General features: G+C 46.0%; 1 protein-coding gene across 2 annotated transcripts in view; it reads right to left on the bottom strand.

Moving 5' to 3' along the window:
• The window catches only part of PPP3CA (protein phosphatase 3 catalytic subunit alpha), a 413,429-nt gene that overhangs the window by 119,365 nt on the left and 280,937 nt on the right, over positions 1-13,127 (bottom strand). For both annotated transcript variants that reach the window (XM_069743640.1, XM_069743639.1), the window contains exons 4-5: positions 11,504-11,615; positions 1,815-1,960 (exon numbers count right to left, since the gene is read on the bottom strand). In XM_069743640.1, coding sequence (XP_069599741.1) covers positions 1,815-1,960; positions 11,504-11,615 — 258 coding nt within the window. The remainder of the gene's footprint in view (positions 1-1,814; positions 1,961-11,503; positions 11,616-13,127) is intronic.

Genomic DNA, 13,127 nt, shown 5'->3' on the forward strand with positions numbered 1-13,127 from the left:
CATCACATGATTTTTCGAACAGTGCCAATACTTTTGTCTACCCCCTTTTTTTATGTTTGGTGTGGAATTATATCCAATTTGGGTTTAGAACAATTCTTTTTGTGCTTTTTTCATTTAAGACAAATTAAATGAAGATAATAATACCAAAGAATTTGTGTTTGCAATCATGTTCAGGAAGAAACTGAGTATTATCTGACAGAATTGCAGGGGTGTGAATACTTTTGGCCATGACTGTATATGTTATGTCGAAAGCCCACCTAATCTGTCCAGTGCTAGTGGTCTCAAATGCTCAGTGATACAGCCCCTCACCAGGGTCCTCATGCGATGGAGTGAGTCCTGCTATCATGAAGGCCAGCTAATAAAAAGGCCACCAGTGAGCACCATAAAGGGTACGTAACAACAATCCCTAGGCATTGGAACATTATAAAAATTGTTTCATTAAAAATAAATATAAGTCTGTTTTGCCTAACAGACAAAGGGGGCCTTAATAACAGATTAAAGGGGTTATCCAGGACGATATTATTCTATTGGCCTAAGAACCAACAGGTAGATTATTGCTATCTAATCTACTTGCCTGTTCCGGTCTCAGCCAGCACAGAGTGGTCACAGACTGCTCCATCTGGCGGTTCTGCAGCTTCCGCTGATGTCCCGGCTCCTCTTCCGCTTTGCTCTGTTAACGAGGCATGACTGCCGAAGTCATGCTGTCAGCCAGCTCCCTGTTGCCTAACTGCGGGGAGCTGGATGTCAGTCAGCATGATCTCTGCAGTCACGCTCCTCCGACAAAGCAGCCTGGAAGACGAAAAGCTGCTCTGTTAATGTAGAGCAGCTGAATCGCTGGCATTTATGCTTCTAGCCGGTGCCAGGTAGAACAGGTAGGTAGTTACCAACTAACTACTGCCACATCTAAACCACAACCTGCGACTTCTGCTTCTGTTACAATGCGCCGCTGTATTCACTCTGTGGGCGGCGCCGGTGATAAAAATGTCAGAACCAGAAGCTCTGGAAAGCAGGCCCTGACCAGCAACTAAGGTTTGAGTGGCTGGGACCTGTAGTGCCGTCCAGTCAGGCAGCATCGGTGTCTGATGTCAAGCTGAAGTTATCAGCATCCCTGCTCCAGCCAACTGGAGAGCACCACACCCTACTAAAGCTTCCAGCTCGCTGCTGGAAGCTGCTAGACATAACTTTATGTTTCTCTAGGTAGGTGTGTGCTTCTGCTCCTACTTTGTTTAGTGCATTCCTGTTTTGACCCCGGCTTGTTTCTGACTATTCTTACGGATTATGATTTTGTCCTTGATGTGACCCTGGCACGGACCCTGTTTGACGGCCATTTCTACCTCTGGACGGCAGCCCTTCCATGGCAGCATTACGCTGGGTCCTATTGTAAAGCCAGATCTCTGTACAAGGGTTAAAGAGTATTGGGATGTCTGGAGTCTGGAAGACAGAGTGGCTTGTGCCAAGTAGCCTTTTGAGCCTGAAACCTCAGGCAGACGTACACTTACCTGTTAGTTTTTTGGCACATAATAAAAAAAAAACAATAAGATCCTGGATAACTCTTTAAAGGCCACCAGAATGTTATCATTTAACCCTGTGGCAGTATTAAGAGAACCAAAGAACTTAAGCTTCTGAAAAGAGATACAATTATAACATTTTGAAACCTTTCTGCTCATATTTCCATGCATGTTTGATAGATCTTTTTAGTAGGGTACATAACCCTTGAAACATGTCTGCTTCTTGCAAAGCAATTGTTTGTTTTTATGTTTAGAGATCATATCTTTGCACAAAAACACTGACAGTCGTTTTTTCTAGGCACTTACTTTTCTAATATCATCTAAAGTGTTGATCTCTGGAGATAAGCCACCGTGTACACACAGGAACTGTTGGTTCATTAGAGCAGCCAGAGGAAGGCAGTCAAAGGCATCCATGCAGGCATCATACACTCTTTCTGAATATTTTATTTTACCTTTTAATGATAGTAAAAATCCAGATGTTAAAAATCAATATTGTACTGTCACAAGCCTCCTATAAAAAACAAAACCTCTTAAGTAAAAATGAAAAATGTAATGAATCAAAATATAATTATTGTGAATATTTATGTATACCCCTCCTCACATGTAAAGCGCCATGGAATAAATGGCACTATAATATTAAATAATGATAATAATAATAATATTTAGATCTGTGTTCATGACTGAAGTTTTAAAACATTATTTTTAAATACATTTATTAACAAAAAAAAATCATAATATCCATTGTCTAGTTAGATAAGAGGTTCCTTAGTATTCTTTAAAGCCCGAATTTCTAACAGAAAAAAAAAAAACTGCACATAGTCAACTATCTTAGACCCTATGAGGCAGTTGTACTTACTATAAAAACCCATGCCAGAATAAATGTATAATCTTCAAATTAAAATGAGCATTTTTAAAGTCTATTTCTCTGTTTAATATTTGTCAAGGAAACTAAAAGGATAATACAGCTATCTGTATATGGATGGATTTTCAAGCTAAGTCCATCATCCTCGCAAGGTCTAGATAATGATGTATGCAGTCTGTATTGTGAAATCTGGTTACATCCAAATTAACAGCCTTTAAAAATCAGAAGTTTAAATTGGATTATCAAATTTCTTTTTTTATTCAAGCTCTATGGACTGTTCATCTAATACAGCATTAGAGCAACATGTCAGAATATTTAGGATCGGGAATGCAGAGATTTAAAGCAAATCACCTAAAAGTGACTACACATTTTTCCTATGTAGTCACCCTAATTAGTGCCCTTAGTCTGTCCCCTGCTGCCTCTTCCACTCAGATTGGAGTTTCATTCTTCTAAAGATGGCGGCCACAGTGGCCTGAACCAAACCTTTCCTGTGTTTCCTGGGCAATGGGATAGGAAAGGAAGGAGATACATGGTTTAGACTGACAACGGCGCTTCTCATGCCACTGTGACAGACATCTTAGAAGCAGGAGGAATGCAGCTGAGTGAAGAAGGCAAACAGAGGACATCAGGTAGGATGTCTACACATGTAAATTGTAGTCGCTTTTCAATCCTATGGTAGAGAGTCACATTAAAGAGTAAAGTCTTGTCGGAAATTATCAGCTAAAGGTACTGTCACACTAGACGATATCGCTAGCGATCCGTGACGTTGCAGCGTCCTCGCTAGCGATATCGTCCAGTGTGACAGGCAGCAGCAATCAGGCCCCTGCTGTGATATCGCTGGTCGGGGAAGAAAGTCCAGAACTTTATTTCGTCGCTGGACTCCCCGTAGACATCGCTGAATCGGCGTGTGTGACACCGATTCAGCGATGTCTTCACTGGTAACCAGGGTAAACATCGGGTAACTAAGCGCAGGGCCGCGCTTAGTAACCCGATGTTTACCCTGGTTACCAGCGTAAAAAAACAAACAGTACATACTTACATTCAGCTGTCTGTCCCTTGCCGTCTGGTTCCTGCACTGACTGCTGGCCGTAAAGTGAAAGCAGAGCACAGCCACAGCGGTGAGTCACCGCTGTGTGACTCACCGCTGTGCTGTGCTTTCACTTTCACTTTACGGCCAGCAGTCAGTGCAGGAACCAGACGGCAAGGGACAGACAGCTGAATGTAAGTATGTACTGTTTGTTTTTTTACGCTGGTAACCAGGGTAAACATCGGGTTACTAAGCGCGGCCCTGCGCTTAGTTACCCGATGTTTACCCTGGTTATCGGGGACCTCGGGATCGTTGGTCGCTGGAGAGCTGTCTGTTTGACAGCTCTCCAGCGACCAAACAGCGACGCTGCAGCGATCCGGATCGTTGTCGGTATCGCTGCAGCGTCGCTAAGTGTGACGGTACCTTAAGGATAAACAAGACTGATCACATTTGTCAAAGTGTGAGAACAGTCGGTCGAATGATCAGTGGAGCCCTCATTTGGCGGACAGTGATCTAAGGTGTAACGGGGGCTTAACTTATAGCAACAAATGGTTCTATCAACCTGTTAGGCACTGCTCATAGACTTCAGTTATTAAAAACTGACAACATCCTTATCAGAGGGACAAGAAAATCAATGTCAGTCTCCTTAGAAAAGTGAAATCACACAGCAGATATGGTGCATGTAAACAGATCCTTAGAACGTCGTGCTGACTTTGATCGAAAGTGGTTGGAAAGGTCGTAACAACCAGCTTTTTCCACTTTTGTGTTCCAGCCATGCATTTTTATGTAATTTGGCATGGCTGTATGAGGCTATGTCTCATCTAAGGGAAATGGAATTAGTTTTCAATGCTGTTTTGAGGGATAGATAGATAGATAGACATATAGATAGACAGACAGATAGATAGATCTATATATACCATACATCTATGTTTAGACTTGTACAGATCTATATATACAGCTGTGGCAAAAATAGGGATTTTTGTGTTACTCACCGTAAAATCCTTTTCTCCGAGACACTCATTGGGGAACACAGGACTGTGGGTGTATGCTATGGCCGCCAGGAGGCTGACACTAAGTAAACATGAAAAAAAGTTTAGCTCCTTCTCTGCCATATACCCCCTGATACTGGCCACCGGAGAACCCAGTTTGGTGCAAAAGCAGTAGGAGAATAAAAGAAAAAAATACATCATCATTTATACAGAAATATCATGTCTAGAAACGACCCCACCGACTGAAAAGTCAGAAACAAAACAAAAAAAGGAGCCATCTGGCTAACAGGGAGGGAGCTGTGTCCACCAATGAGTGTCTCCGAGAAAAGGATTTTACGGTGAGTAACACAAAAATCCCTATTTCTCCTTTGCCTCATTGGGGGACACAGGACCGTGGGATGTCCTAAAGCAGTCCCTGGGTGAGTAATTAACTCACCGGTATAGTATCCAGGCAACTGCCGGTTACAAGTGAGCTACCGCTGCCTGAAGAATCCTTCTACCCAGACTTGCATCTGCAGAAGTCTGAGTGTGGATATTGTAGTGTTTGGAAAAGGTATGCAGACTAGACCAGGTTGCAGCCCTGCAAATCTGCTCTGCTGAAGCCTGGTGCCGAAGCGCCCAGGAAGCCCCCTCTGCTCGAGTGGAATGAGCTTTGATTCCAGCCAGAACTGCCATTCCTTTAATGCGGTAGGCCTCCTAAATAGCCGAGCATATCCATCTGGCAAAGGTAGACCTTGAGGCAGCGAATCCTCTCCTGCGACCCTCTGGGAGGACAAACAGTGCGTCCGCCTGCCAAAAAGGAGCCATCCGAGAAATGTATCTCCTCAGCGCTCTCACTAGGTCTAACGTATGGAGAGGTTTTTCCACCCGGTGCGTCGGGCAAAAAGAAGGTAGAACGATGTCCTCGTTAATAAAAAATGAGGAGACTACCTTTGGCAAAAAGGAGGGTGCTGGTCTGAGCACCACCTTATCCTGATGGAAACATAGAAAAGGAGCACGGCAGGATAGAGCTGCCAGCTCTGATACCCGCCTAATGGAAGTTATGGCCACCAAGAATACAACCTTCCAGGAAAGATAAGTTAAAGAGACGTCCTGAAGAGGTTCGAAAGGAGCCTCCTGCAAGGCACCTAAGACCAAATTAAGGTCCCAAGCATTCAGAGGAGTCCTATAAGGAGGAACCTTATGAGCGACTCCCTGAAAGAAAATCTTTACCTGTAGATTAATAGCGATTTTGCACTGAAAAAGGACCGACAAGGCTGATATTTGTCTCTTAAGAGTACTTGGTGCCGGCCCTGAATCCAGGCCGGCCTGGAGAAAAGCAAGAATGTTAGGGATGGGGAAACGTAGTGGAGTTAGTCCACACTTTCTGCACCATGAAAGGAAAACCTTCCAGGTGTGATGATAAATACGAGCCGAGACGGATTTCTGGGTGCTAATCATGATAGCGGCTACCTCTTGGGAGAACCCGGCCTGTGTTAGAACCCAAGATTCAACGGCCAGGCCAATAAACATAGGGCCCCTAAGTTCTGGTGGTAGATCGGGCCCCGAGATAGAAGATCCGGGCGGTCTGGAAGTCGCCATGGAACTCCGGCGAGCAGCTGCACTAGGACTGCGTACCATGACTGACGCGGCCAATCGGGGGTGACCAGAATAGTCGGTACTCCCTCTGTCTTGACCTTCCTGATTACCTTCGGGAGCAGCGCCAGACGGGGAAACAGATATGGAAGATGAAATTGGTTCCAAGGTAGAACTAACGCATCCAAGGCAATTGCCTGTGGATCTCGATACCGGGCGACAAACCTGGGCACCTTGGCATTTCTCCCGGAAGCCATTCAGTCCACGCCTGGAGTCCCCCATTGCTGACATATTTGTTGAAATACTTCGGGATGGAGAGACCATTTCCCGGACGCCAGGCCCTGCTGACTGAGAAAATCCGCAACCCAGTTCTTTTTGCCCGGGATGTGGACTGCCGAGTGATTTCTCTCGGCCCAGAGAAGTATTTGCATTACTTCCTGCGTGGCCGCCCTGCCGCGGGTACCCCCTTGATGATTTATGTATGCCACGGCTGTGGCATTGTCTGAATGAATCCGGACAGGGCGGCCTGCCAGAAGATGATGAAAGTGCTGCAAAGCCAGCCGAACTGCCCAATTCTCTAAAAGATTGATCGGAAGATCTGACTCCCGAGGGGACCAGCGTCCCTGAGCTGTGTGGTGATAAAACACTGCTCCCCAACCGAGGAGGCTGGCATCCGTCGTGACTACCAGCCAATGGGTTGGGGAAATGGTTTCCCCTTTAGTAGCGATGGACTGGTTAACCACCATGAGAGGGCTTGCCCGACCTGGAGAGACAGACGGCACTTGAGGTTGAGGTTGACCATGTTTAACAGCATGTTAAAAGTGCATGTTGGAGAGGGCGAAGATGGAGTTGTGCAAATGGAACTGCTTCCCTTGCTGCAACCATCCTTCCTAAAGGTACCATTACATTTAGCGACGCTGCAGCATAGTAACATAGTAACATAGTTAGTAAGGCCGAAAAAAGACATTTGTCCATCGAGTTCAGCCTATAATCGCTGCAGCGTCGCTGTTTAGTCGTTGTGTGGTCGCTGGAGAGCTGTCACACAGACAGCTCTCCAGCGACCAACGATGCCGAAGTCCCCGGGTAACCAGGGTAAACATCGGGTTACTAAGCGCAAGGCCGCGCTTAGTAACCCGATGTTTACCATGGTTACCATTGTAAAAGTAAAAAAAAAAAAACAGTACATACTTACATTCCATGTTCTCAACCAGAGAGCCCTTCTAATGGCAATTGCGTTTGCTGCTGCTGATGCTGCACAGTTTGCTGCATCTAAGGACGCATTGATCAGATAACTCCCTGCAAGAGCTATTTGATTTGACATTTCTGTCAACTCTACTGGCAGGTCCCTCTCCTAAAGAGCCTTAGTCAAAGATTCTGACCAAGACATCATGGCCTTAGCTACCCATGTTGCCGCAAAAGAGGGCGAGAGGGCTGAACCAGAGGCCTCAAAAACTGAACGAGACAAACCTTCTATAAGCCGATCCGTAGGATCCCTAATAGAGGAGCCGTTGGGAAGGGATAACAGTGTTTTAGAGGCCAAGCGAGATACCGGAGGATCTACCGAAAGGGATTCCGCCCATTTATTACGTAGCTCAGGAGCAAAAGGGTATCTTGCCTTCAAGGCCTTTTGACCTGAGAAACGTCTATTCGGATGTTCTCGGTGACATTGGACCAAGTCCTCAAACTCAGGGTGAGATGAGAAAACCCTATGAGACTGCTTGGCCCTCTTGAATGAAACCTTGTGATCCGAGGTCAAGGCGGGTTCGTCTTCTACTCCCAGGGTCTGGTTGATGGCCTCAATTAGGCTGTCTACTGACTCCTGAAAACCAGGTGTCTCCAAATTAAGGGACCCCTCAGAATCATAGTCTGAACCGAGTTCACCGCTCTCTGCTGGGGAAGGTGAACGAGAGGTGGAACTCCAAGATGCAGATGCACCTCATGGACCGGGAGACGCTGTGAGGTTTCGATTGCCCCGCATCTGCCTAGTGCGAGTGTGGCCCCTGTAGGCTGAAGGCTCTTGAGAATCGGAGGATCTCTCTAAGGAAGGTGAACCGCTGTCCCTGACTCCAGCCGGGGTATGAAGGGACTCGATTGCCTTAATAAGGGACCTGAGTCGCAGGGGAAATCGCTGGGGGGCTCCTGAGCACGTTCAGAATCGCAGGCCTCACAGAGACCATTACTCTGGGCATGCGGTAAAGGGGACCGACATGATACACATACGGTATATAAGACCGTGTGAGATTTGGACATTCTAGACATGGTGCTCTGTATATGCTATAATCAGGGTCTCTAGACTGACTGAAGGAATGCAGATATTGCTGCTGTCAGGCTGGGGGGAGTAGCACTTACTCCAGTCCTTTGTCCCCGCACGTACTGTGGAACCGGTCACAGAGAGATGAGTGTGCGCTGTCGTTCTCTCTTTTTAAAAAAGAGCGCCCTCATCAGTGGGCGGAGCTGCTGGAAATGCAGCGTACCTGCGGCCTACAGCAGGCCAAAGCCGGGGCCTGGATTTTTCGTCGGCGAGGAAAAAAGGGGGCAGACCCGGAAGATGACGTGCCGGAAGGAGCGGGGCTTCCGCCCGCGGCCTACCCCAGTCAGAAGCCGGGGAGTAAATTTAATAATCGCCCCAGAAGTAACGCCGGAATACCAGGCCGCGGCGCTGCGCCGCACTAGTAAGCCTACGGCGCAGCCCGCAAAAGACACACCGCGGCGCTGCCTGACGCCAGGGAGGTCGCGGGGCTGACAGTAGATGAAAGACTGCGGCGAGAGAATGTGCTGCCTGCAAATCCGTCCTGCCAGGTAAAAGATGCGCTGTCACAGGAGTCCCCTTTAGCCCCCCTCTGGATGTTAAGGTCAGGGGGGTTTTAAAAAGATGGTGCAGGCACTCTAACTCCATCTTCCTTTGAGGAGAGGGACCATCAGCCACCCTTCTATCACCGCTGTCTAGCATTGGTGATGCAATGGGGGCCGCATGGACATTCCACGAGCACCTGTACAGCCTATGGTTCTGTTACCTTAGGGTGGTCAGGGCTAAGTCCGGCAAGTAATCCCACGTTGCGGGAATGGATACGTGGAGGAATACTCACACGTGCTCGCCCGTTGATGGTTTGGGGAGATCGGACCCCTTCAAAAGGGTCCGTCGCCCCTGTCTTACTTCCACGATGTAGAGAAAAAAGGGATCCAAAAAGGTCTGGATCTAGACGTGTGCCTCCTTCAGACACTAAGCACGAACTAGGTTCTCCGGTGGCCAGTGTCAGGGTGTATACGACGGAGGAGGAGCTAAACGTTTTTTCATGTTTACTTAGTGCCAGCCTCCTGGCGGCAATAGCATACACCCACAGTCCTGTGTCCCCCAATGAAGCGAAGGAGAAATTAAGAGACCACTGAAAAATGTTCAGTATGTCTGATTTTCCTCTTTATAGGTATATTTTTGAGTAAAATGTAAATTGTTCATTTATTCTATAAATCTCTGTCAGCATGTCTCCGAATTTCCAAGCAATAAATTTTGTATTTTTTTTCTAAAGACCTCAAATAATGCAAAAAAAAAAAAGTTCATAATCATTTAGAAACAATAACTCAGGAAGAGTTCAGAAATCAATATTTTGTGGAATAACCATGATTTTTAATCACAGCTTTCATGCGTCTTGGCATGCTTTCCACCAGTCTTTCACACTGCTTCTGGTGCAAAAATGTAAGCAGTTCTTCTTTGTTTGATGGCTTGTGACTATCCATCATCCTCTTGATCACATTCCAGAGGTTTTTAATGGGGTCCAGGTCTGGAGATTGGGCTGCCCATAACGGGGATTTGATGTGGTGGTCTCTTAATTTTTGCCAGAGCTGTATATATAAACTTTTTATACATCACAAAGAAAAAAAAACATGTTATATGCGGCATTTGGAGATTTTGTAATACCATTTACACTTCAGATATGATAATGTAATAACTTATATTTTCAGGTTATTAGGGCCATATATAATGGCTTTTATGTGATGTTTGCACAATAAAAAAAATCTATTTGATACTAAACATTTTATTGTTTTTGCTTGCACACTCATTTTTATTAAAGTAGTGGATTATTTTACAAATTTAATGTAACTTACAGCAGCGCGGTATAACATACTAGCTATTGAACCCGTTCTACGCCCGGGTGGCGAGCATTTATATTGGTATATGGTCTCCATCATGTGCTGCTGCCATCCTGCGCCCGTTCTGTCATGTGCTGCTGCCATCCTGCGCCCGTTCTGTCATGTGCTGCTGCCATCCTGCGCCCGTTCTGTCATGTGCTGCTGCCATCCTGCGCCCGTTCTGTCATGTGCTGCTGCCATCCTGCGCCCGTTCTATCATGTGCTGCTGCCATGTGCTGCTCCCATCCTGCGCCACTATTGTATTATATGCCCCCGTATGCTGCTGCCATATAAAAAAAAAAAATACCATACTCACCTATCGTCCGGCTCCACTGCAGGTGTGTCTTCAAGAAAATGGCGCCGGAAAGCGCGGACTGCGCAGGCGCCGATTCCGGCAGCAGGAATCAGCGCCTGCGCAGTCTGCGCTCTCCGGCGCCATTTTCTTGAAGACACACCTGCAGTGGAGCCGGAGTGTGTCTTCAAGAAAATGGCGCCGGAAAGCGCGGACTGCGCAGGCGCCGATTCCGGCAGCAGGAATCGGCGCCTGCGCAGTCCGCGCTTTCCGGCGCCATCTTCTTGAACACACACTCCGGCTCCTCTGCCTGTGACTGGACTGTCACAGCAGAGGAGCCGGAAGACGGAGCCGCACGCAGCGCTGGAACGGAGGACAGGTGAATATACTTACCCTCCCTCCTGGCGCGTCCACGGTCCCTGACTCTCCGGTGGAGATCGCGGTATGCGTTCAGTGCGTACGCATACCGCGATCTCCTGGGAGCGTCACTCTGTGGGGGCCAGACTGCGCCGGCGCTTGCGCCTGCGCAGTCTATAAAGGCTTCGGACAGAGTGATGCTCCCAGCGTTATAGATGTTGCTCTCTATGCTAATAATTACACTTTGTGGCAGAAATCGAAAGGGGAAGTCCACTTTCATCATTCTGCAGTCACGGACAGTGGCAAAGGGTTACCAAATAGGATAGGCACTTTTCTGCTCCACTCCCAACAAAACCAACCATTATGTAACACAACAAGTAAATAGGAGCAGGCTTGGAATGGCCCACAGGAGAATCCTCCGGCGGGTCCCTGTGCAAGATTGGGCCACAACCTTGGTATATGAGAAGTACTTGGCACTATATACTTGAATCACTATGAACAGATAAAGGCAGCATCTTATTCATTAAACAATCTGAAGCTAAAAAGTGGGACCCTGGAGTTGGTTGTTGGTGGGCCCTTAGCACCCCAGTCCGACACTGAACAGGAGGTTATAATTACCAATCTAGTTATGTACACTTGAAGGGGAGACTGTCCCATAAAATCCACATTATTGCGGTGTGTGTATGTGACAAGCAAAATCTGTATACAGAGAAATCGTCCTGTACCCACGAATAAGAGGGGCAACGAGCCCTTCATTAGAATACTTACATTCTTGTTTGAAAGTAAAATACTCTGTTAGATGTCTACATTCATGATTCCCGCGGAGTAAAAACAGAGTTTTCGGATATAGAATTTTCAAGGCCCACAAGTACAACACACACTGAAAGAAAAGAAAAAAATAATAATGGAATGGCTGAGAAAACTACACGATCAAATGCGTTATTCTACTTTATCCAGCAAAGGAGCATCTATCAAAATATCAAGAACATTTGCAGCAATCGGACAGTAACACATGCCTGATTTTTTAATACTTGGTTATAATACATAACCAGTTTTAATGCTCAGTTTTTATGTTAGGATTATTTTTCAAACAATTTTCCCGATCATGATTATTTTTTTTTTTTTTAATTTTTTATTACAAAGATAAAAAAAAAACCTTCTAAAATTTTGCAAATGTTATGCTAAGTCTAATTTATGACTCGTGTTTCCTCATGGAAGCTACCTGGAAATAGACTGAATCGGACTCATTAGGCCTCTTTCACACTTCAGTTGTTTGGCGTCAGTCACTACCGACATAGTGACGGATTGACGGATCCGTCACAATTGTTGAGAAAACGGTTCTAACGGATCCGTTTTTTTGACGGATCCGTTACTTGGGGGTTGTCTGGGAAAAGTATCTACTTTTTGGAGCATGCGCAATTGAAAAAACGGATTGGGGCGACGGATCCGCCGAAAAAACGGTTGCGGCGGATCCGTCACCCATAGGCGGCCATTCTAAGGAATGGCGGACGCGACGGATCCGTCACGATCCGCCATTTCGGCGTTGACAAAAAACGTTTCAATGTCCGTCTATTTTCAGAAAACGTCCGCCAAATCGCATGGCGGATGGAACGGACGACCATCCATCACAATCCGTCGCTAATGCAAGTCTATGGGAAAATAACGGATCCGTCAAAAAAAATTGACGGATCCGTTATTTGAGGAAAATGGTGGTTTTAGACTGACGCCAAACAACTGAAGTGTGAAAGAGGCCTTAAGCTATGCAGGAGGGCATTTCTGGGCATGCTTTAATCTGGGAACAGGTCCTTGTAACGCAAGGGCGAAGAGTTGTGTGCAGAAATGTTACATTTCATTGTAATGTCTGCAAAGATTAATGAAAAATCACCTGTAAAGAACAAGAAATATCTAGTCTAGTATTCGTTTTAGTGGCGTGTGTGAAAATTGCAACTTTTTTTTTTTTTTTTAAATCTATAACGATATGGATACATGAAAAAAACAACAGTTATGTGAAATATGCTGGTACAAAAATCATAGTAAAAAAACAACACATCGACCCGTGGAAAGCAGAGATGTGCTGCATAGAACATGGTACTTTATGCACACAAAGTAATGGTATTGCCAAGGATTGTGTCGGCGTAAAATGCCAGTAAACGAGTGACAATTGGCTTTTAAGTAGCGGCAATTGTTTAGCAGCCTGGATAAGTCCGTCTGACGGGGCCATAAAAAGGCTATTTGTAACTTTTTTGCTTCTGTGTAGTGCTGTATGTTTTATAGATTCGGTTATTTGTATGAGTACATCTGTGACTAGATCTCACATTTCTCAGGGGAGCAATGCAACCCCCATAAGTCTTCCAAGGCCCATTTGGAACTGCACACAAAGAGGAACTTTACT

The sequence above is a fragment of the Ranitomeya imitator genome, chromosome 1 (genome assembly GCF_032444005.1).
Source record: "Ranitomeya imitator isolate aRanImi1 chromosome 1, aRanImi1.pri, whole genome shotgun sequence".
Lineage (NCBI taxonomy): Eukaryota > Metazoa > Chordata > Amphibia > Anura > Dendrobatidae > Ranitomeya > Ranitomeya imitator.